At 47.7% G+C, this 23124-nt stretch overlaps 1 protein-coding gene across 4 annotated transcripts in view; it reads left to right on the forward strand.

Annotated features, from left to right (window-relative positions):
* The window catches only part of SLC1A2 (solute carrier family 1 member 2), a 149713-nt gene that overhangs the window by 32338 nt on the left and 94251 nt on the right, over window positions 1-23124 (forward strand). The window contains exon 1 of one of the 4 annotated variants that reach the window (XM_060606357.3): window positions 19050-19153. The exons of the other annotated variants lie outside the window; for them this stretch is intronic. Coding sequence (XP_060462340.1) covers window positions 19146-19153 — 8 coding nt within the window. The 5' untranslated portion in view covers window positions 19050-19145. Of the gene's footprint in view, window positions 1-19049; window positions 19154-23124 lie in introns of those variants that run through there. 4 annotated transcript variants of the gene reach the window in all.

Below are 23124 nucleotides of genomic sequence, written 5' to 3' on the forward strand. Positions count from 1 at the left end.
GACGGTGGCATAGGGAAAAGCAGGCTGCACTAAGACTCTGCGGCTGTGGGCTTCTTGACCTTGGCACATCACCTTAACCTCCTGAGGCTTTCTAAATTTGTTTCATATGTAAAATATGACGTTGATGATTGGGTTTTAAATGTCCTTTTACACCCCCCAAATTCTGTAGCACAAGCAGATAAATGGCCAGACTTTTGTGATGGTATTTTTCGCCCCCAAAGTTGGTAAATCTGAAGATTTGGAAGTTGGGACGTTGACGATTATGCCACGGTGGCAAGTATGGGTAGGTAACTCAGCACGCCAGCATGCTTCGGGTTATCTAATCCACTGGGCCTAAAGCTGAAACTGAGACTCGTTTTAGGATTCTTGGAACGCAACATGTACTTGTCATTTTGAGTTATGCTCTGCAGATGGCCTCTGGGTTGGTCTTCCTTACTCGAGAAGGAGGAAGGTCATATTCACTTATCTGTACATTAATTACTTTCCTAAAACTCATCCTTAGGATTCTAAGGATGAGGTCAGAATTCAGACAAACCGTGAACAAGCCACGTGGCTGAGAAAAATCGTCTTCCATATTCCACGTGGGATCTGAGGTCATCCAGAGTTTGGCAAATAAATGTCTTTACGCGTTTCTGTTAAAATATTTATGGTATTATGCTGTCATTTCAAAAAATTATTCCCAGCTCTACCTGACTGGTCATCCAACCACTGGCCCAAATTGCATTTGACAAGGGCACTTCCGTTATTATTTTGTTTCGTGTTCTTGGATTCCATGAGATTTCTGACAATACCGTGTTCTCTGTTTTTGTGTCACGCGAGTACATTTCTCCTTGAAGCAACCCGATAGCCCCTGACTAGGACAGTGGGGGATGATGACGGCCATTGCCAAACTTTCCTGGGTTGTGGCAGTACGGTTTCTCAGTTGTGTCTTTTATCCTGCTAATCGGCAGTGCTCCAAACGTGCCCCTAGACAACTGCCTTCCCTTTCGCCCTCCAAGGGTGTGGTCTGGAGGGAGCCATCACCAGTGACATGGTATCATGGCGGCTGCTCCTCAGAACGTTAGCACTGCCCTCTGGAATCCAACCGAGCACATTCAACAGACGTTCATCATCCATGCCCGCTGTGCATCAGGCCCTTTGATAGGTGTCAGAAGTGAATACGATAGGGTGCTTACTTTTGAGTGGTTCATACCATAATAACAACGTGTGCAGAACATAGTCTATGCCAGGCATTGTCTTAAATCCTTCATATGTTAGTTCACATGACCTTTAGAATGACCCCACGAGGTAGGTACAATTATTATCATCCCTGTGTTCTAGATGGGGAAACTGAGGCACAGGGAAGTTGAGTAACCTGCTCAGCTCTATAGCCTGTGAGCAGTAGAGCCTGAATCCAAACCTAGGCAGGTGACTCCAGAGTCCGGGCTCCCTTCCTGGCGTGTACGTTCCTCTTCTCTGACCTCCCCAGGAACATCTTCGTCTCCTTGATCCTTGCCGCCTTTTTCTTCAGGCTTCTCTCTTCCATAACAAGTCTTAGAAAAATAATGTTGCTTAAAGCAAAACAAACAACAACAACAACAACAAAAAGCCCGGTGAATCCAAAAGGCACAAGGCAAAAAATCTAAACAAAAAGTAAAATCACTCACAACCCAATTATTGTTATCATTTTAGTTTATGTCCTTTAAATCCATATGTTTTGCTATTTTTGTAGAAATAGACATTTTAAAGTCTGAACTTCTCACCAAGGCTCACGTCAGGTTTTCTTTTTCTTTTTCCCACTATATTCTTTCCTAACATAATTTTTATGGCTTAACCGGTCTGAATGTTTTAAAAACATAGTCACACCATACATTGATGTAACCAGCCCCTTCTTGTTGGACATCTAGGTGACTTCTGACATTTCGTTGTCTTAAACCACACTGTCGTGTACATTTTTATATATACATTTTTTTCATGTGTGTTTGATAATTTCCTTAGGTGGATCTTAACTTTTGTGGTGTTTGGGGGGGGGGGGTGGGAAGCAGAATCAGACTTAGGAATCAGGTTTAAAAGGACCATCTAAGTTCTTTTCACTCTTGGAGAGCTTCAAATAGTAATACCATAAGTGTATGAAGCATGCTATAAATCATTCATCTTTTGCTTTTTAGGAGAAACGTCATAACTTACGATTTACGGTTTTGGAATGATATGGCATCTTCTTTTTGACAAATGGATTCACGATTCTACCAAGGGTTAACAAAACCAAGGTTTAGCCGGCCTGGTTGCCTCTTCTCACCCTTCTCGAAGAATCGCCCAGAGGGATGATGGAGAGTAGAACACGGGAGGAACAGGAAGACACAAAACAGATTGAACAGGAACTCTGTGGAAGTAGAAATCTAGAGGGGCGGACAGGCCAGGAGGGAGAATGTGGTATGAGGTAGACGTCACTGAAAGGTCCATCAAGCAGCGAGTGATTCCGTGGAAATGGAACCAGTGTTTCAACACTGACTTTGTGGCTACGTGGAGTTGCGTTTGAAGCCTAACTCCGCTTCTGACTTGCTGTGTGATCTCGCACAAGTCATCCCTCTTTCTGAGCCTCAGTGTCTTCATCTGTAAAATGGGCATGTTTTTGTACCTGCTTCACAAAGCTGTTGTGAGGGTTTAATCTGACTGTGGGAGTGAAAGTGTCAGTACTGTTTGTTGGCTGCCTCGTGCAAGCCGCTAGGCTCTTACACATGAATCAGCATCATGTTCATCCGCATCAACATCACTTAGCGGGGGGGATTATATCGTGAGAGGTCAGTTCTTCCACGCTGTTGTGGCCCGCGGAAACCACTGGAGAAGTTTTGCTTTTTTTTGGGGGGGGGGAGGAATGACAACAAATTAAAGGGTGCCTCATAAATGTTGCACTTTATCTTCCTGAAGCACAAAGGAGGATTGTGTTGGAGTTTCCCGTCTGCTTTCCGAGGCAAATGAGGACAGTTTAGGGGCCTTTGCTGAGGGGCTGGGATGCTCTGCAACAGCAGGGTGGGCCTGACTGGATAGGCTTATGGCTTGTGCTTCAACATTTCTCCGGTGTTTAAAAAAAAATTACATTTAGAGATTGCTCTGTATTCTTTTGGGTGCTTTCCTCAAAGGGAAAGAAGGGGGGAATTTTCGTGGCTCAGGTCCCTGGGATTTCTAGGGATTTGGTAGCTACAGGCAGAGCAGGTCCCAGGACTCAAATGCTGTCATTAAGATCCTGTTCCCCTTCCCATCTCTTGACTGGGCTTTCCTGGGTATCTTTGTTTCAGGTGACAGTGTCTCCTGCAGCTCGAGGCTGACAGCATCCTCATAGTTAATGATCCCAGCAATAAAAAGAAAAGGCCCAGGGAACAGTCTCATTAGCTGGACTTCAGTTGCACCCCTTCCTGGGCTGACCACTGGAAGAAAGGGTTATCTGGTTGGCCAGGTCTGGGTCACTGTGTTCACTTCTCTGGAACGAACGGAAACGGGTGGGTCCCCGTAGAGATGCTGGGAGACAAAAAGTGGAAAAAAGAAGGGAAAGGAAGGAAGGAAGGGAGGGAGGGGGGGGGGGGGAAGGAACAAGGAAGGGAAATATCTGACTACTACAAACTCCTAAAAATCTTATAATTAGGTGACTGAAGCCTGCGTTCTGCAGGACTGAATCCCAGCTGGGTTTACCAACGACTCTTTTCCCTCTTTTCTTCTGCCTTTTCCGCCTCCATCCCCACGCCGGTGTGATTTTTAAGTCAAGTGTTGCTTTTTATCACCTGAAGCTTCAGCAGTTGGTGTGAAACCCGCTTCTTTAAGCTCAGGGTGTCATTAGTAGCCTAACAGCTACCCTGTGCAGCTTAACTTCTCCCTGCGGGTTCTAAAAATACCCGGAGGCCCTCAAAACAAACAGTGAGGCGCTGTGTGCGCAGGCGCGGCCACTCCCCCCGGCCGGCTCTGTAAATTGCCTTAACGCGGGCGCTGTCCAGAGAACCTGGGCGTTCGGCTTTATTCTTTATTTTTCACTTTTCGTCTTGGGTCCCCTGTACCGCTGTTTATGCAGAGGAGAAAAAAAACAAAAGGGGGTTATTGATGGGACAGAACTGACTGGAAGAAAGGGAAAGGGAAAAGCAAACACCAAGCTTGTTCACACACTGTGGTTTCGCAGCTCGCTCGAGACCTGGACTAAGATGTGTCGAGAGATCAGACCAGTCCAGGGAGCAGCAAAGATTAGCTGGGATTTAAAATAAAACTCTTTAACAGGAGGTCACCTAGAGTAACCCTCACGTATGTATCCGTGAAGAGGCCTGAGGACCATAAACGCAGAAGGTTAGTGCCCACAAATGACCACCAGGGCCACGACCCGGGCTGGTGTTCAAAGGCAACGCAAAAATCAGTTCCTTTTGCGTGGAATTCTGAGGTGGAGCTGAGCCATCCAGGGAATCAAGGTCTTCTTGTTTCAAGGAGGCGTCCCATTTTACGGGGCTAAGGAGCTAAGGGGATTGGTATCATATGCCCTGGGACTAACGGGTTGGGGGCCTGCCTCGTGCTGTCTTGTCAAACCTGTGAGCACTTGGGTTTTTTGAAACCTGGCCAAGGGATTAAATGATAAAATTAGATGGGTTATGAAAATATGTGAGTCATTACAGATGTGACCTTTTAAAGATTGCCTGGAGGAAATCAGATGCCTCCTTAACGAGACAATGAACCTGAACCCAGTGAAAGCATCCAAGTAAAGTCTTTTGCTGTTGGTACTTACATGAAATCTATTGGATGTCACTAGTGACGATCATGGATAGGAGGGAAAAAATACACGGTTTTTTACCAACTGTATGGATGTGTGGACGACATGGAACGTTTGTTTTAGCTGTTGGGAATTGCCACACGATTAATAGATTGCCCAGAAGTTGTTCTCAGAGCAACCTTTCAGTTGGCCGGTTTATGGAAGGCTTCTGGGATTTAAATTAAAAAGTTAAGCCTTGAAGGGTAAGCATGAGTAAGTTCTTGGACAGAATGTACTTAGCATTGTTTCCATCCATACGTGAGTGGAGGAAGCGTATGTACCCTGGACACATGCTTCTCATTGGAAAATGCGATCAAATGTCTCTCTCTGGACCGGCTCTCAAGGAAAGTCCTTGGCATCTTCTCAAACCTTAAGCGAAGGCTTCTAAGCTCTCAAATTGCTAGGTGGTCTCTCCCGAGGAACATGTCAGAGGCAGGGGCGCCTTGCTCTTTGTGGGTGGGTTTGCTCATCTGGGATTTTCATGCCTGCCTTCTTTACAAAACCTGCATTGCTTATTTAAACGGAATTGCCTAAATGTGGCACAGGCTTTGAAGAGTTTTGTGAATCTGGGCAGCTTAATCACAGTGTTGGTAATAATGATAGCAGCAGGAACAAGAACGGACATTTCTGTAGTGCTTTCTGTGTGCCAGACTCTGCTCTGTGTATCACAGATTCTGATGCATTTAATCCACGAACAGTGGGGCCTCAGATTTATCCCTCCATCTTCTCCTTCCACAGCTACAATTAGCCGTGTTGGCTATGCACCCTTTCCAAGACGACCAGGTAATTGCCAGCTTTTCACGGCACCCATCAGACTTGACTTTGAACAGAGTTTGACTGAAGAGAACCACAGGTTGTATATTTGTCTCGACACATGCTTGCCTTTTACACTCTTATGGGTTTGTTTTTTTTTTAAGTTTATTATTTGAGAGAGAGGGTGAGAGAGCGAGCAGAGGAGGGGTAGAGAGAGGGAGAGAGAAAATCTCAAGCAGATTCCGTGCTAGCAGCATGGAGCCCGAGGAGGGGCTCGAACCCACAACCTGTGAGGTCATGACCTGAAACCAAGAGTCAGATGCTCGACCAACTGAGCCATTTACGCGCCCCTCTTGTGGGTTCTGTGAGCAACAGATTCAAAGCACACCATTTATCAGTCCAATCAAGAGACTCCGTTGCAGGCAAAGACACATTTTGTTCCCTCTGCCCTTCTCACTTTCGAACACATTTGAAAGGTTCTTGTTTTATGCTAAGTAGTTAAACCTCACGAAAAAGAAGGGCTGCGGACTTTTTCGAGTTGCTCATGAAGACATAGATTGCTGATGTGAATGGGAAGGGTGAGCTCTTTGGGAGATAAAGATATTTAACAAATCAGACCAGGTTGGTGACAACTTTAAGCTGCTTCGGGTCAGTCAGCGTTTATGTCTTTTTTGGCCTTTCCTCTGCCTTTGGTGAAAGCTGTGTGATAGGCAGCAGTGAGCTGCTTTAAGATGGCTGTCTTCCTAGGAGGGAGGCAGGGTCCCCCGAGTGTCATGCGTGTCCTCATCCAAACAACGTTTCAGAATAATCAGTCCCTGAAGTAATACTGTGCAAAGGCATCAGGTCATTTCCACTTGAGCCTGTGTTTTCGGATCTGGGGACTGTACCCTTTTCTAAATCCACGTGTCGCTTTTCCTTGCAGAGTGTGGAATCCTGAACTGGGGCTGGAATGTGTTTTGGGGACGGGAGGCAGTGGTATTACTGATTATATTTCCAAGTGTGAAGCCGACGGACTGGGCACGGATTGAGGGGCGCTTGCCTGGTTGCATGTGGCTTCATTCTTCTGGCTGAAACCTACCAAGGGAACTTCCAAATGCTGTGCTCATTTCATTTGCCCTGTGCAGGTGTTTTCGCTTAGAAATGCCCACTTAGTGAAACAGGCTGGGTACCCGGGTTTCTTAAAGGAAAACCCACGTTGGAATAAAAGAAAGGGGTGTATGCAGTTTCCTAGATAGTTAGATCACGTAGGCTTCCAAAATAGATGAGGGAGGCCAAAAACAAAAGAAAACAGGCAAAACAAACAAAACAGACCGACCAGCAAGCAAAAACTACTCTACTTGTTTGGGGTCTAAATGATCTGGATTTGATAAATATGACAGGCAAAATCAATTGGAGAACAGCAAAAGCTTCGTGAATGTGCCCGCTCAGGTCCATCTTGGAGGGTTACTTTTCAGGGGTTGCGGAGAGGGGGTTCATGCCTTCTTAGATGATCGATGATTTTTTTTTTCCCCCACTGAGTGAGTTTTGCTTGGGAGCAGGTGAATGCAGAGAGCCTGGGCTTTGCCTATCAGGAAGATCTGGGCTTACGTTGTGGTGCGGCCACCTATCCATAAGTTATGTAACCTTTCTGAGCCTCAGCTACCTCATTTGCATGTAGAGTTGGTAATCACTCCCCTTCTGTACTGGTCAAATGGAGCGATGGACGTCGAGCATCTGTTACGTAGTGTGTGTTCTGTGACGTCCATACGGTTCACTCGGCATCCCACTCTGTGAGTTGAAGACAAACCAGAGGGGTGATTGATAGAGCCAGCCCAGTTTTGGTTGAAATAAAAAGGTCAACAAAGGAAAAGACGCCTATAGTCTCTCAAGACACAGTTTCCCTGCTGTATTCCAACTATAGGGCTGAATTGCTGTGTGACCTGAGGAAGCGGGTTAACCTCTCTGATCCTCAATTTCCTGATGTGAAATGGGAGTAATAATCACGGTTCCTTCCAACTAGGGCTGTGGAGAGGATTACAGGAGCTAATGTAGGCAGAACATTCGCCTCCTTGCCCCACACATAGTTAGTGGGACCCATGCCTTTGTTTCTTCTTTACCCCTTTGGCTGCCAGCTATCCTGACCCTCATGAAGACACTTGGGGCTCCCTGGCTTGCCAGCTCCTCCCTGCGTGCCAAACCTGCTGCATTTCGGGAAGCTCACCCCTGCCTGCAAAGTAGTTCTTCAACCTCCAAGTGATTCAAGGCTTTTCTGGCCAGCGGCCATCGACGTGTGGGGGTCGAGTGGATTTGTAGAATAGCCACTGAGGATTTGAGTCAGAGGGAAGTACAACAGAGTTACATCTTGAAGCACATGGAAATCATCTGTTCTTCTGAAGCAGACCAGGTTTCTAAGCCTAAGTGCTGCCAGCGTTTTTGTTGTTGTTATTCACAATTTAAAACAGATTTGATGTCAAATCAAGCTGAATACTTATTCACATACATAGGTGGAAACACTATAATTACGAAGATCAACCCATTCGTTTATAAACCGAGAATGTCAGTGGTTTTGATCCTTTGGCCATTTGTATTTTTAGTTTTTTTTTTTCAACACTGAGTTAAAAAAAAATCAAATCACTTTAGACTTAAAGAAGAATTGCAGAAATAATACAGAAAGTTCCTGGGTGCCCCTCACTTAGCTTCCTGTAATGGTAACATCTCACATAACCGCAGGACATTGGTTAAAACCAAGCAGTCAACCCCACTCCAGTGTAGACCTTTCAGGTTCCCCCAGTTTTCCCACTAAGGTCCTCTCGCCGTTCTAGGATCCAGTCCAGGATCCCACATGGCATTTTGTTGTCCTGTCTCCTCCCACCTGTGACAGTTTCCTAGGTATTTCCTTGTTTTTCATGACCTTGACACTTTCAAAGAGGACTGATTTGTTATTTTGTAGAATGCCTCTCAATTTGAGATTATCTGATATTTTCTCCAGTCCTACCTTTTTTTTTTTTTAAATTTTTTTTTTAACGTTTGTTTATTTTTGAGACAGAGAGAGACAGAGCATGAACGGGGGAGGGTCAGAGAGAGAGGGAGACACAGAATCCGAAACAGGCTCCAGGCTCTGTGCAGTCAGCACAGAGCCCGACGCGGGGCTTGAACTCACGGACAGCGAGATCATGACCTGAGCCGAAGTTGGCCGCCCAACCGACTGAGCCACCCAGGCGCCCCCAGTCCTACCTTTTTAGTTGACTGTTGTACATATGCTTCATTGCCCAGGCTGGGGATCCAGTGACAAATATGGAGGTTTAAGGCCTAATAAATTAGCGACTTATTTCTGAGACTAGCCTGGCTGGGTGTTATAGACCTAGATCCTGGAGGTTAAGAGTATGGGGACCCGAGTTCCATTACCTGCTTGCTCTGTGACCTTGTGAGTGTCACGTGACCTCTCTGTGCCTTAATGTATTCACCTACAAAGTGAGAATAATATGGAACTGACTTCTTAGGGTATGGGGTGAAGATTAAGTGAGTTGAAGCACAAAGTGCATAGAGCGGTGCCTTGTATGTAGTAATCACTCAGCCTATCTTAGCTGTTACCGCTGCTGTATCCTCCTCACTCTTGTCCCATGAAGTCCAGGTCAGGATGTCACTTCTGAGATATGCACGTGGAGGTGTGGCCCCGACCAGAGTTGATGAGTATGCAGCACAGCGCTGGGGTTTGGGGATACAGTCCTCATGTCCCATCTAGAAAAACCATATCCAGCAGAGGGCTGAATCTCGGCTGCCAGGACCAAGTTCAGTCTCCAGAGCCTCCTGGCTACGTGCTTATTGTATGCAGACCCCTCTTCTGTCCTCTGCTTTTCTTTTCCTTTGGTTCGGCATTCTCCTGCCCCCCCCCCCCGCACCCTGTGTTCCCTGTGTCCCTCTCAGTTGGTATGAGTTGGTATGAGGCCGTGAGGCATGATGGTTGCACACCCAGCTTCTCCAGAAGGACTGGCTGGGTTTGATTCCCATCCCTAGCACTTAAAAATGTACTTAGATCTCTGTGCTTGATTGATTGGTTGATTGATGGTCTCTAAAAGGAGCTAATGCTAGTAATACGGTTAAGGTGACAGGCTTTATTCTCTGTGAGTCATCACTGTAAATGTGACCCCTGTTGTTTTGTTTAATCCCCATCACAGCAGTGTGGCATAACTATTAGCCCGATCCCATTTTATAGATGAGGAAACCGAGAAACAGAAAGTTTAAATAACTTGCCCAAGATCACAGAGCCAAGATGTGGAGTGGTCGAGATTCAAACCCAACCTGGCTCTGGAGCCCCATGGGGTCTCAGAGGGTTTCTGCGAGGGTTAAATAAGATAATCTATATAAAGCACTTAGCAAAGTGCCTGGCTTAGAGTTAATGCTCAGTAAACTTTAGCTATTATTAATCCCATGATCTGATTTCTGTTTCTGTGGCTTGTGGTTTACATGATTCTGGGATGCAGCTTCTAAGTGTTTGCTCACTGACTCAGCACTCTGCACTTTGGGCAATGGGCACCTTGCTCAGTTCCCAGACCAGAGTACCCCTGCCCATGCTGTGCTGCGTTGGCCCTACAGCCCCCCGCCTAGCAGATGGGGTCACTCCCAGCCCTCCACCTTGATACAGCTCAGCCTGCAGTCCTCCGTCTGTTTCTGATCTGCTCAGTTCCTGGTGCTTTCACTTTTCTTCCACTCCGTTTCACCTTGCACCTCCAACCTTGGCTTTTGCTTCTCTGTCGCTGGTTTCGGGCTTCTTCCCCTAGCCGCAGCCTGGCCTCATGCCTGCCCCGGACCAGCCGCTTCCTGTCCCCGTGCTCGGTCCCTGGGATTTGTCGTGTGGCCCAGTCTGGGGCAGGTCCTCGTGACTGGCATCCCCGCTAGGTCTGCCCGACTCGACAAGGGGCTCACTCCTATTATGGAAGTAGCAGCACTTGGCCGTGGGCCTTGAAGTCTGAAAGAAGGCATTCAAGGAGAAAAGAGTGCAGAAGGACAGCTGCAGGAGGGACAAGGCAGGAGGTGGCCAGCATTTTGTTCCCCGGTCCCGGGAAGCCCTTTACCTCCTTCCGTGGCTGGAGGCCCCTCGTGTTCCCCTAGGCTCTGTGCCGGTCACCATCTGTAAGAGGAGGCCTTCCCTATCCCCCAGACACAGCTTAGGTCCCGCGTCGGTGGTTCCTGCTGCTTCTGAAAGTCACAGGCTTAGATCTCTGAGCATGCGGTAAGGCAGGTGGGCATCCTAGGCGGAATCCCCGTGCCCAGCCACACTGCCTGGGCTTTCCTCCCAAACCACCGTGTGCTAAATGAACTCAGGCACGTTGCTGAAATCCTCCGTGCCTCAGTTTCTTCGTCTGCATGATGGAGACACTAAGGGCACCTCCCTCACACAGTGGAGCCTGAGACTCTGAGTTTGTGTCTCCCAGGTGATGGTTACCTGAGCGTCTTTCATTTAGCAAGAAGCTGAGCACATGAATGTCACTCGGTGTCCTTCTGAGAGCCGGGCAAAGAATTTAAGGAGGATTAGTGACGCCTCAGGCATCACCACAAATGGCGCTTACCCCACAGACCTTACAGGAGGGCACAGAGTTTTCCTTTGCAAAGATTTTGAGGCATCATTGGCATATTCTCTAATGTGGCGGTGCTAAGAAAAACAAAGCCGCAGGTTCACCTTCTGCCTCTCGGGGCCAGGCAACCTCGCATTGCTTCACAGATGCGGGCTCTAACCCGGTAGCCACTGGCCACCAAGCTCGTATGAGAAGGGCTGGGGAGGGAAGGAGACCGAGCCACTGGTAACTGAGGACCACAGTAGATGCTCGTCCAGGTCAGTAGGAGAGGGGTACGTGTGAATCATGGCCACGTTGGTGTCATATCCAGGTGGTGAGGGGAGGCCATAGACAGGAGGCAAATGAAATGGTAGGAAGCAAGGAAATGGGACCCCTTGTGGAGGTGTCAGTGGTAAGAGAGGTTTAGTTACTTTGCCAGAGTTGCCCAGCGGCCCTGGGCGCAGCAGGACTCAAGCCTGTATCGGACCGGCTACAGTCTGTGCTGTTAATAACGAAACCACACTGCGGTCAGGATCCAGGCACGATACAGCTTTATTCCAGGTGTGAGGTTGATGTCCTGATGAAATGAGAGATGATTTCAGGGGGCACAGGGGACAATTGGGGGTGCACCGATGACAGATTAAGTAACATCGCATCGTATGGTGAGACAGTCATTTCCTTTTCGAATTCTTCAGTCTGGTTATGACAAGGTTAAATCAGGTGCTACCGTGTTTTGCTGCTGCCCTGAAACCTTTCAACCTCCCTTGAAAACAGAGAGAGGGCAGGGGCGCCTCTGTGGCTCGGTCAGTTGAGTGTCCAACTCTTGCTTTCAACTCGGTTCATGATCTAGTGGTTCACGGGATCAAGCCCCGTGTTGGGCTCCCGGCTGATGGCGCGGAGCCTGCTTGGGATTGTCTCTGCCCCTCCTCTGCTCTTTCCTTGCCCCTAGCCCCTCATTCTCTCTCTCTCTCATTTTCAAAATAAATCATCTAAAACAACAACAACAGAGGGCAGGCAGCAGAAGCCTCAGCGAGCGGGACCTAGCTGAAAGTCAATAAAAATGTTTATTGTCACGTTGGTTTGCACACCCCCTTCTATTCATCAGTGGTACTGGTTTTCCATTGACAGTAGTGTAAAAATGCCTCTCAGGGTGTCTGCATTTAGGGACAAAGAATTGGTGAGTGTTAGGCACTATTAAGTAAGTAATAGCAGAGATTGCATTCACTTATGGCAAAAATAGTGATGTTGCCGCTGTGGGTGACTCAAGCCTGTGAAACGCTGTGACAGACCGTGAGTAGTTTTCAGCCTGATGCGTAGCACGTGGTGCATATTCAGTAAATGTCAAGGACAGAGGGAGGGGAGAATGCACCTCTCTCTTCCGACCCACGAGAAGGAGAAAGGAAAGGAGCCGTTTGTAACCTGGATGAGACAGTCTTTCCCTTGAGAGTTCGGGTCTGAATTTAGCTTGTTCTCAGGGCTGACGGGTCAAGTAGGGGAGGGAGAAAAACGGCGGCTCCAGATGGCGGAAGGGACTTCCCCCAAGGTCTCCCAGCCAGCGTGGCCAGTGCTTTCATTTATCTTCAGGCCAGGATCCTCATCTTCGGTCTCTTTTCCCCCAAAGAGCCACCAGCCCTGAACTGGTCTGGGTGGTAAAACCCAGGCAGCTCTGGGTCCAGTCTACCAGTGTCTGGGTGCTCACCAATTCCCAGCCCTGCACAAGGCGCCATGAGGGAAAGGGAAGACAATAATCATCTACAAGTTCAAGGAGACAGGGCTAGGCTGTATGATTTTGCCCTTAGACAAATATAATTTGGAAAGTATATAGCCCAGCTCTCCTATAATAGAGTCAGTGAGAAAGGTCCCCTGGAAGTAACAAGCTCTGTATCGGTCAGCTTTCACCAGGTCATGCTTCTGTAACAACAAGCCCCAGAGCTCTGTGGCTTACAGCTACGACGTTTGTTTCTTGTTTCTGTTACATCTGGTTGCAGGACACCGGTACTATCCTCCATGGGGGACCCGAGCTAAAGAAACAGCCCCCACCGGGGCCATGCCTCTCTCGTAGCAGAGAGAGGAAAAGGGCAATGACAGAACTATGTGAAGGTTCCCGATGCTTCTTCCGGGAGGGATCCTATGCTGCTTCTATTCTGTGTTGGTCTGGGTTCCTAGGAGAAGGTTCTAGGTCAAGGATTCCAACACAAGTAGCGTATTTAGGAGGTGCACGAAACACCTGGTAGGTGGGTGGGGAAAGTGGAGGGCAGCCAAGAGAGGGGGAGTTATCGAGTCTGCCAGCAATGTAGGCAACTCCCACTTAATCCTGTGGGGAAATTCTCAGAGACGGAACAAGCTACATGCTCAGAGTTGTCCTCTTGAGGAACAAGGGAGCTGGTGTATCCACACATTCAAAACTGCCCGGGAGTGGCTGAGGGCTACTCCCGGGGGGTTGAGTTCCCCAGCCCTTCTGGCCTGCGTGGGGGCAGAGTCACCTCCCCACTTCTGAGAAAGCCCTCAGTCAAAGAGACGCAGACACTGGCAGGCGGAAGGTGGCTGGAGTGCACTATACTGAGAAGGCAAGGAAGGTGGGCAGGGCACCCAGAGCATCCGGAACAGGACCTCGTGCTATCGGCCAAAGGCAGCCGTGAGGCACGGCGTGTCTTTAGGGATAGGAGAGGTATACTCTTCCTGCAGAGGTGCTGCAAATATTTGGGGACCAAAACACACGTTGCTGCGGGTCCTGAGCCCTGAGTATGAAGGCAGTAAACTCTTGGGTCAGCCTTGTGGGTGCGGCTTAACAGAGCTACCGGGTAGACCAGGGGCTCGACCTCAGCCCCATTGACATCTTGGGCTGGATAATTCTTTGCCAGGGAGGGGCTGTCCCTGTGCATCGTTGGGCATTTAGCAGCGTGGTGGCCTGTACCCACGAGCGGGTGGGTGGCCTGTTCCCACAATTCCCTGTGGGAATTGCTAATTCCCAACGAATTGAAATAAATTGTAGGTGCCTGGTCTAATGGAGGTTGCCCCCCGTCTAATGGAGGACTCTGTGTTGGAAATACGTAAAGGAAACAGAAATAGTTTAGGAGTCGGAAGCATCCATTGTGTTGAGGGCTGGGGATGGTCAAGAGAGACTGTATAGAGGCAGAGATAGCTGGGTAAGGTTTTGAAGGATGAAGAGGAGTCTTCCAGAGAAGTGATCCCCACCCCCAGAGGTTAGCTAGAAGCTTTGATGATTGTAGTGAATGCTATAATAGCTAACTGGAGATGCTGACCACAGGGCCTTCTCACAGTCAGAAAGACCGGATTTCAGGACTGTAGTTAAACCAGCTTTAACCATGTGCTCAATCATGTATAAGGAGCAGTTCCAAGAGCTTGGGGGCTCTCTTAGAGGAGGTGCCCGAATGGCACATATACGGCTTCCCCTCAGAGGGACCAGAAATGCCTTTGCTCTGTTATTTTGGTCAAGAAAGAAGTCCAATTATTACTACAGTCTCCCTCCGTTTCATTTCCTGTCCCGGCCGTTGTGACGTTCGTAGCATAGCATTGTGCAAGGAAAACTGGCTATGCCTTCATCATTTCACCTCTTTACCTCCGTTTTTATACCAGTTAAATGGGGACCATCAGGTTCTCTCTCTTGCCAGCCTCACAGTCTGACACTAACCAGGCAATGAAATGACATAGCATCACTCATGAGTTCAGATGGATCTGGTTTCAATCCTGCTTTGCCGTCCACCGGGTCTGGACTTCTCTGACTCCATTTTCTCAGTTTCCCATCTGTAAAATGGGCATCATACCCACCGTATGGGATTGTCTGGAGGAGTAACCTGTGCTCTGTCTACAAGCTCTCAGCCCTGCCCCTGGCAATAAGAATAAATGATAGTCATTACCATAAATATTATAAAATAGATTTAATTTGCATGATAGCTAACTTGTATTGAGTGCGTGTTATGCCTCAGGCACCATTGGACATAGGGGCCTGAATGTATTAGCCCACAGGTACAACAGCTATTGTGATTAGCTCCATTTTACCTATAAAGAAACTGAGGCACAGAGTGATTATGCAGTCAGTGAGTGGTACTCAAATGCCAGCAGACTGTCCGAACAAGTAATTGCCTCGCTGAATTGTTTTGTGCTTAACATTTCCCCATAACTTTTTGAAAAGAAATCAAGGGCTTAGCTATAGGGTTCCTCTTACCAGATCATTAGAGCCAGTGTAGCCACCACTGGGTAAATGAACTTTTCTCCCTGTTGGCCGAAGGTCCTTAACACATTTACAGAATATTAATAAGAAGATGGTGAGCAGAGATTTATTTTTAACCACAGTATCTGAATTTGCTTCTCAGCCCGAGTCTACTTGGGTGAATGATGAATCGCCCCAAACTGACCCCTTCCAGAAGTCTGTGAGAGCGACACAAAGGGGAACTTTCAGCTGCTTAACTGCGCCCCCCCCCCACCCCGGGCAGCTCCCACCGGTGTCCCCCCCCATCCCTCCCCGGGCTATTGAAAGGAAATGCTGAGACGTTGTTTGTCAGCCTCCTGGACACCAGCTCCAGAACAGCAGGGGGTTTGTCTCCTCTCCCTTTGGATCAGGGACACATATGGTGTTCTTGGTGTCGGAGGGAGCAGAACCTCTGCCAAGAGCTGCTTTGAAATCCAGCCTCCGTGTACAGAGTGGCAGCAATGGTAACCAGCGCAGGGCCCCAGTGTCTCGGGGACACTCCATCTGCCTGTGCCCTGTCGCTCGCTAAGCTCTCATGCCCGAGAGCCTCTCTTTGCAGGAAGAGCAAATAGAACTCAGAACTCGGGGAGGGTGCGGACGAGCCGCCTGCTGCGTGCAGGTCTGCATCTGGGTCCCATCCTAGGGGCTCCCCGGAGGAGGAGTCAGGGAACGAAAGGTGCCGACGCTCCTCGGGTTCGAGCCACTTTCTGCGTGCGGTCACCATGCCTGGCGTTTCTCCCGTCTCCGGCTCAGGCCCTGGTGCCAGTCCTTGCCGGCCACATGTCTTGGGACAACTTGTTTTCCCTCTCCCTGCCTCGTCTGGAAGGTGGAGATAATAATTCCATGCAGAGGGTTGCTGGAAGCTTTCAGCCCAAAGCCCCTGGCTCGCAGAGTACCCTGAGTGTTAGTTCTTCTGTCGGTCGCTTTGAGCTTTGAGATGGACCCTGGGGGAGCTGGCATCCTAAGGCCCCACCGCTGGGAGGGATCTTTAGGCACCCTCTGGTTCTGATTCCCGAACAGTATTTGAAACTCTCCGATGAGCCCCTATTTTACAAATAACAAAAACTCTTGGCAGCCCAGAAAAAGAGGCTTCTGTAGCAGCTTTGCTCTCATTAGCTGTGTCCTGGGCTCCAGCTGGGCCCCCTTCCTCGCTGCCAGGGCTCAGCCTGCTGCCTGCCTCCCCCTCGGCCGTCCACGGGTCTCCGGCAACCTCAGAACATCCTGAGGCAGAATGGGAGCGCTGCTCGGGCTGTGCACGACTAATTGATCAGCCGGTTGTCTTTCTCTTCACGACGCCCCAAAGACGGTTGTGCCCTCTCCATGCCTCACCCGTGCCCACCCCTGCCTTCTCCGCTTCTCTTCCTTCCTCACACGTTCATGCCCCTACAGACATCGTAAACCCCTCCAGAGAGAGGCAGGGTAATACAGCAGTCATGGGTGCTGGCTCAGGATCCGACTTTGAGGGTTTGAATCCCAGCTCTGCCAGTGAACTGCTGTGCGAACGTGGGCAAGTTACCCAGCCTCTCTGTGTCTTCTGGCCTTAGAGATGGGAATAACAGTAGTGCCTACCCCTTGGGGTTGTTGAAGGAGTTAGACAAGGCCAACACATGCATAGCCCTTCAAGTGGGCCCAGAACATAGTGAGTCTTCCATGAAGGCTAGCTGTGATAAATGTCCCCAAGAGAGGATTAGATGTGGCAACTAAAAGGACTTCAGTAGTAGTCAAGCTCCCGAGGAGAGCTGAGACCTTGCTATGGATATGCCACGGATTCTACTGGCAACTCTCAATAGCAAAGCTGTTCAAAGGACATTGAGGGCTCCTAAAGGCAGTGACTGTTTTGCCCAAGAAATATCTGTGGAATGAATCAATAAATAATAATTAATCATAAATAATAATGATGATAATAATAATAGTTACTGTGTGTTGCATGCTGTTGCATGTACGTTGACTGATTTAATTTTCAATTTTTGTAACAATCCTATGAGATATTATCATTACTATTATTTAAAAAAATTTTTTTAATGTTTATTTTTATTTTTGACAGAGACAGAGAGAGCATGAGCGGGGGAGGGGCAGGGAGAGAGGGAGACACAGAATCCAAAGCAGGCTCCAGGCTCTGAGCTGTCAGCACAGAGCCCGATGTGGGGCCCGAACTCACGAACTGTGAGATCATGACCTGAGCCGAAGTCGGACGCTCAACCAACTGAGACACCCAGGTGCCCCTGGTTACTATTATTGTGCCTCTTGACGAACGGGATATTTGAGGCCCCGAGTTGTTAAGTAATCTACCCAGAATCACACATGAGTGCTGGAAGTGGGCTTAAAATCTCAGGTGGAGCTCCCAAGATGGCCTCTGCTTGCTGCATACTTATCTATGGCGGTGATTAGGAACCAAATAGAATATCAGTCCTTTTCCAGATGCAGTCGTGCTTGCGAAAATTTCAGATTGGGATCGAAATGGCCCCGAACTGGGCCATAAAGAGCTTGTGAAAGAGCCACGGATGTGGGGAAGGCTGTACGTAGTGGATCGGGACTTCAGGATGCGGGGCTCCTGCAAAGGCCCAGTTATGGGGGGCTCCACGTCCGATTATCTGCAAAGCACGTGGAGGTCTCCTGTCTGGCGTGGGTGATGGGCCAGCTAGCCCCCTGGTCCCTTCCCCACCTGCCATCCATCCCAGTTGAGAACTGAGGTTCCATTCTCTATACTAAACTGCAGCCAGAGTACTAATTCAAGGCTGCCTGCCTCCTACTAAATCTTTTGACTGAAAGCCTTTACTATTTCTCTACAAAAATAAGTCCAACTTACAGCTTTGGTTCGGGGCTCTCTCGGTGTTTATATAGCAGATCACTGCTTCCCAGAGTGTGTTCCTTGGACCACCGAATCTATGCCACGTCTATAGTTTTTATAGAAGAAAAATAAAACACACAAAAAGTAAAGCGTGTTCTGGGCTCCAGGGACTTTGCGTAAGGCTTGGTCGAAAACGTTTCTTTCCTACTGAACTTCTCAAAGCCTTGATACACCAACAGACTTTGTGAGTCTTCAAGGATGAGCAGCTCTTTCCAATCTTATTTGACCCCTTAACTTTTATGTCAAGGGACACTTGGGGGGATTAGTGTCCTGAGGGACACATTCTGAGAATTGGCGCTCTAGTCCATGGATGCCGTTGAAGGTGACTTGGGGACTGGTGTTCACATCTATCTGAAAACAATAAGTTGGCCTTTGATTTTACATTTCCTTAGAAAACAAAACAGAGTCCATGAATAAATTAAGCTAAAGAACATGTAGAATTTAAGTACAGAGAAAGGACTGGAAGCCTGGAACATCTCTGGGCCTTAAAAGGAGTGGGCTCCTTTCTCCTTTCATTTACACTGGCAGTTAGAAGTTAAAGACACAGTACTTTGATGAGTCTGGATTAAATGTCAGGGAGCGAGGCTACAGGGGTGAAGTGGTTAATGACCACGGATGGCTGCAAGGCTGGATGAGGGAGGAAGGGGGTAAGTGCTGAGGGAGAATCATCTGGGCTCGGGGCCCTCCTGGCGATCTGCTGGGAGAGCCACATGGAAATTGCCCAAACCTGGCGAGGAACAGCTGTAGTTCTTGCTTAAGGAGAGGAAAGGGACATCAAAGGGCTAAGATGATCCTGAGAGGTCTTTCACTTGCATAATTACACAACATTCAAACAAACACTTAGCGACCTTGAGCTCTCCAGCCAAATGACGGTGGTCAATAGGACAGCTCTCCAGCCAAATGATGGCGGTCAATAGGACATCAGAACGCTGGCTAGGTAAACTTTAAAGCACCCGACAGATTTTCCCCTGAGGTACAGCAGGACCGTGATGGAAGAGAGAGCTCACTGCAGTGCTAGGTGGCCAGTGCGTTCCTGGAGATGAGAAGATGGTCAGGTCAGAAACCTTGGGTAGGGTGGGGGTGGACAGTGAGAGGGGATGAGAAGGAGCTCATCACTATATTCCTGGAGAAAAAGGATAAATGGAAAGGTGGAACAACAGGTTATTATAAAATACTTATTAGAGCCTCCTTTGGTATGGAACTTGGCAAAGAGACTTGCTTTTCCCACGGGCTGAAGTAATGTGAGCTTCCTCCTGTGAACTAGGTTCTCTCTAGACATGTAGTTTCAGAGAAAGGAGGAGTAAAAATTGGGAAGTGTAATCTGCTCATCAGAGAAATCATTGGCTCTGAAATAACTCAGGATGGTGAATAAAATGTGCAGGTCCTGGAACCCTAGGCACATGGCATGCTTCTCAATGAATAGATGTGGAATGACTCAGTGAATGAATAAATGATATTTGTATCTTTCCATATAGGACCCCCCCTTTTAAATACTGGTTTAAATGACCCATTGATAAGATGGTTAGTCATGAGCTGGCAAAGTTGTATCTTTTACCAAAATCATCATCTGTGATTGCATCTTGAAGAACTTAAGCACCCAAAAGGAGACATCATACTTATTGGCTTTGTCTTCTGCATTCAACCTCAGACTCTTTCTAGAGGTTCTCACGTTCCTGTCTTCAGCAATCACTGCTGAAGAAATTGGTCCAGATAAAAATCCATGAATCCCAGCTCCGCCATTTACGTGTTGTGTGAAACTATTTCCATTTGCAAGTTATGGAATAATGTGAGGGACTTCATTAAGTTTGCCTTGTCAACCAGTTAATCCTGCTGCAAAAGCTCTTGGGTCCACATATTCAAAGGCAAAAGTGTAAGTGATACGGTGCTGTTACCTGTACTTGGTGTGGTGGGAAAGCCAGCAGGCTTGGTTTCCGTGGTGGAAAGACACTTTCTGATATTGCTAAGCGCGTAAGGTATTTTGTTCAACGTTCTACCCCGCGATCCTTTTAAGTGTTTCTTCTTGCAACACAGAGTGTAGGTGTTACAAAGACCACCAGATACATTTGCTGTTTCTCCCTTTCAAGTTATTGCTTTTTTTTTTCCCTCCAGAAGTGGAAAGAAAATGGCTGATGATCATTCAGCCCTTTGATGCCTATCTATCGAATGTTCACTAGATTTGGGGAACAGGTTTCGTGTTTATCAGAATTGGGACCATATTCAAACATCCTATCCTTTGAAGTGTTGATTTCTGTTTTCAGAAGCCCCAAAAAGATGATTTTAAAAAGTAGTAAGTCCAATGAAGTAGACGCTGCTGACAGCAGTCATTCGGGAAATCACAAAGTGTGGGAAAGTTAGATTTTGAGGGAGGGCTTTCTACATGTGCTTGGCACTGTGGCTGATCCGAAGCTGTGAAAACCCAATGCTTTTCCTTTGTTACATAGCATAAATGACTTAGCCTGTTCACATTTTGGCCCATTTCTCCTCACTGTTTAAAACGGCTTCCTTGAAGTTCATTTGTTTATAGTTTTTTTTACAGGCTGCTCATATTACGATTATGAAAGTTCTATATGCTCATGGCAGAGAATTGCTAAAATATTTAAAAGGATAAATAAGGGGGAAAATGTCAGTCTGTGAACCAGAGGTCGTCACTCTTGCAATGTGTCTCCTTGTGGTCATAATCTACGACCATATGTATTAGAGATCATGCTGTATTCCTTTCCTCTTATATCTGCTTCTGATGCTGCCAATCCCTCCTTTGTTAAAGAAAAGGGAACTTAAAATTCTTTTCCTATGAGTTCTTATTCTAAACTCCTTTCTTAGGTCCACTATGACACGGTGCGGGCCATGTGTGGGGCCTGCTTTATGCCCAGCTTCATAGAAAGGCACTAGGTTGCCATGTGGGAATATGGGTAAGAAATTACGTCTCTTGATATCTCTGTTCTACTTTACCACTGCTGTGGCATCATTTGCTTAACCTTTGCCATGACTGAACTGGGTTGTTTCCGATTTCTGTATTTTATAAGGAGTGCTACAATTGGCCATCTGTGTCTGAATTGCATTTATTTTTTCTGGGAGATTGTTCCATGTACCATATCCCCAAGATCGGATTACGAGGTCTGTGAATATAAAGGTTTATAATATTTGTTACCTGTTTCCAGAATTACTAAATCCAAATTAATACAGCCACTCATGCCCGCCCTTTTTGGTGGTGGTGTTTACCAAGGATTATTGAAAGGAACTTGTGATCATCTGAGATGAGAATCTGTCATTTTTCTTCGAGCTTTATGTTCGAGACTCAGATTTACTCATGAAGCACAAAACCATTGAGATTCTTATTGTGTTCCTAACTGGAGATTTAACATTGGGGGGAAAAAAAAGGCACAATCCTGCCCTCTCTGGGGGTGCAGTCTAGTGGGGGAAGGTGGACATTGATCTATGACACAGATCAATAGGGGAATTAGACTTGGTCTAGATAGGTCAGGGAGGCTTCCTGGAGGAAGCAATGTTTGACTAAGATCAGAACAAGCAGGAGACTGTGAGGGAGGAAGAAGGTGGGACACAGCCTCTGTGCATTTGCAGGAACAAATGGGGTGGCAAACCTCTGCTAAAGAGAGAGGTCCGGGCGGCTTCATCTGCTCCCACCGGAAGGTTTTCTTTCTTTCTTTCTTTCTCTTTCTTTCTTTCTTTCAGTTTATTTATTTATTTTGAGAGAGAGGGAAAAAGCACAGGTCGGGGAGGGCAGAGAGAGAGGGAGAGAGAGAGAATCCCAAGCAGGCTCTGCATTGTCAGCACAGAGCCCAATGCGGGGCTCGAACCCACAAACTATGAGATCATGACCTGAGCCGAAGCCAGACGCTTAACCAACTGAGCCACCCAGGTGCCCTTTCCACCAGAAGGTTCTCGGACAGCTGCTTTTACTCCATTCTAAATCACCCTTGGTTGTAAGCTGTACAAACAGTTTAATAATAGTTTTTTTAAGTAAAAAGAGAAACACCATGTATCCCAATTACAGAAATTTTAAAACTTTTTTTTAAAAAATGTATATATATCTTTGAACCAAGGAAACAAAGTATCTAAATTCGAGTGTCAGTCCGGAAATTTCACAAATTCTCCAGCTCAGCCAATGATCTGTTGTCCTTTGTGGTTTAAGTGAAACCACCTGAAAGCCCCATCTCCCATGCAGGGGGCCTGGGAGAGTCTCTTCCCATTCCGGGGATGCCTGGAAGCGAACGTTTCTCTAAGGCACCTCCATTCGGAGGGAGAATATTCTCCACAACATCACGCACTGCTCAGGCTGCTCTCCACCCCCCTCCCTTGCTCCCGGGGAGCTGTTTTGATCCCCTGCTTCCCTAAGTTCCACGGCCTAAAGACGGCAGATGCTGCAGGCGTAGCTGACTTTTACTGAAGGTCTGAGCCTCAAGGGAGGTGGCGGGGTGTGTGTGTGTGTGTGTGTGTGTGTGTGTGTGTGTGTGTACACCGCAGAACAAGATAGCAAGCTGAGTGCAGTGGAGCCTTGGGCATTTCTGTACCACCGAGTTTCTTCAAGATGTGCTCAGAGTTTCAAAACCCAGCTCTGCCACTTGCTATATCACTGTGGACAGCTCACTTGACTTTTGGTGCCTCAATTTCTTCCCCCGTCGAACGGAGATGAGAGTAGTACCTACCTGATGGGGTTGTGGAGGGTCTAGAGGACAGCGCTTGCTTGGAAGGATACCCGCAGTAAGTGCTTTGTAAATGTGAGCTATCATTACCATCGACATTATTATTACTGCTATTATTAGTGCTGTTAGTATTATTGAAGTTCCCTTGGCCACTCCTCCCGGCTGGGATAGTCTTCATTGGCCACGGTTTCCTTCCATGGCCTCCCCTCTGTACTGATAGGGCCTCTTGCTCTCTGCTCCAAAGCCTCCCTTCCTTCCTCTGCCACCCCCAAATTCCCATTTGTTTCTCCTGCAGTGCACTTTACCCACCACATTAGCTTACCCCCAACCATCTCACCTAATCCATGTAGTGAAACGTGCCCACT

The sequence above is a fragment of the Panthera onca genome, chromosome D1 (genome assembly GCF_046562875.1).
Source record: "Panthera onca isolate mPanOnc1 chromosome D1, mPanOnc1 haplotype 2, whole genome shotgun sequence".
Classification (NCBI taxonomy): Eukaryota; Metazoa; Chordata; class Mammalia; order Carnivora; family Felidae; genus Panthera; species Panthera onca.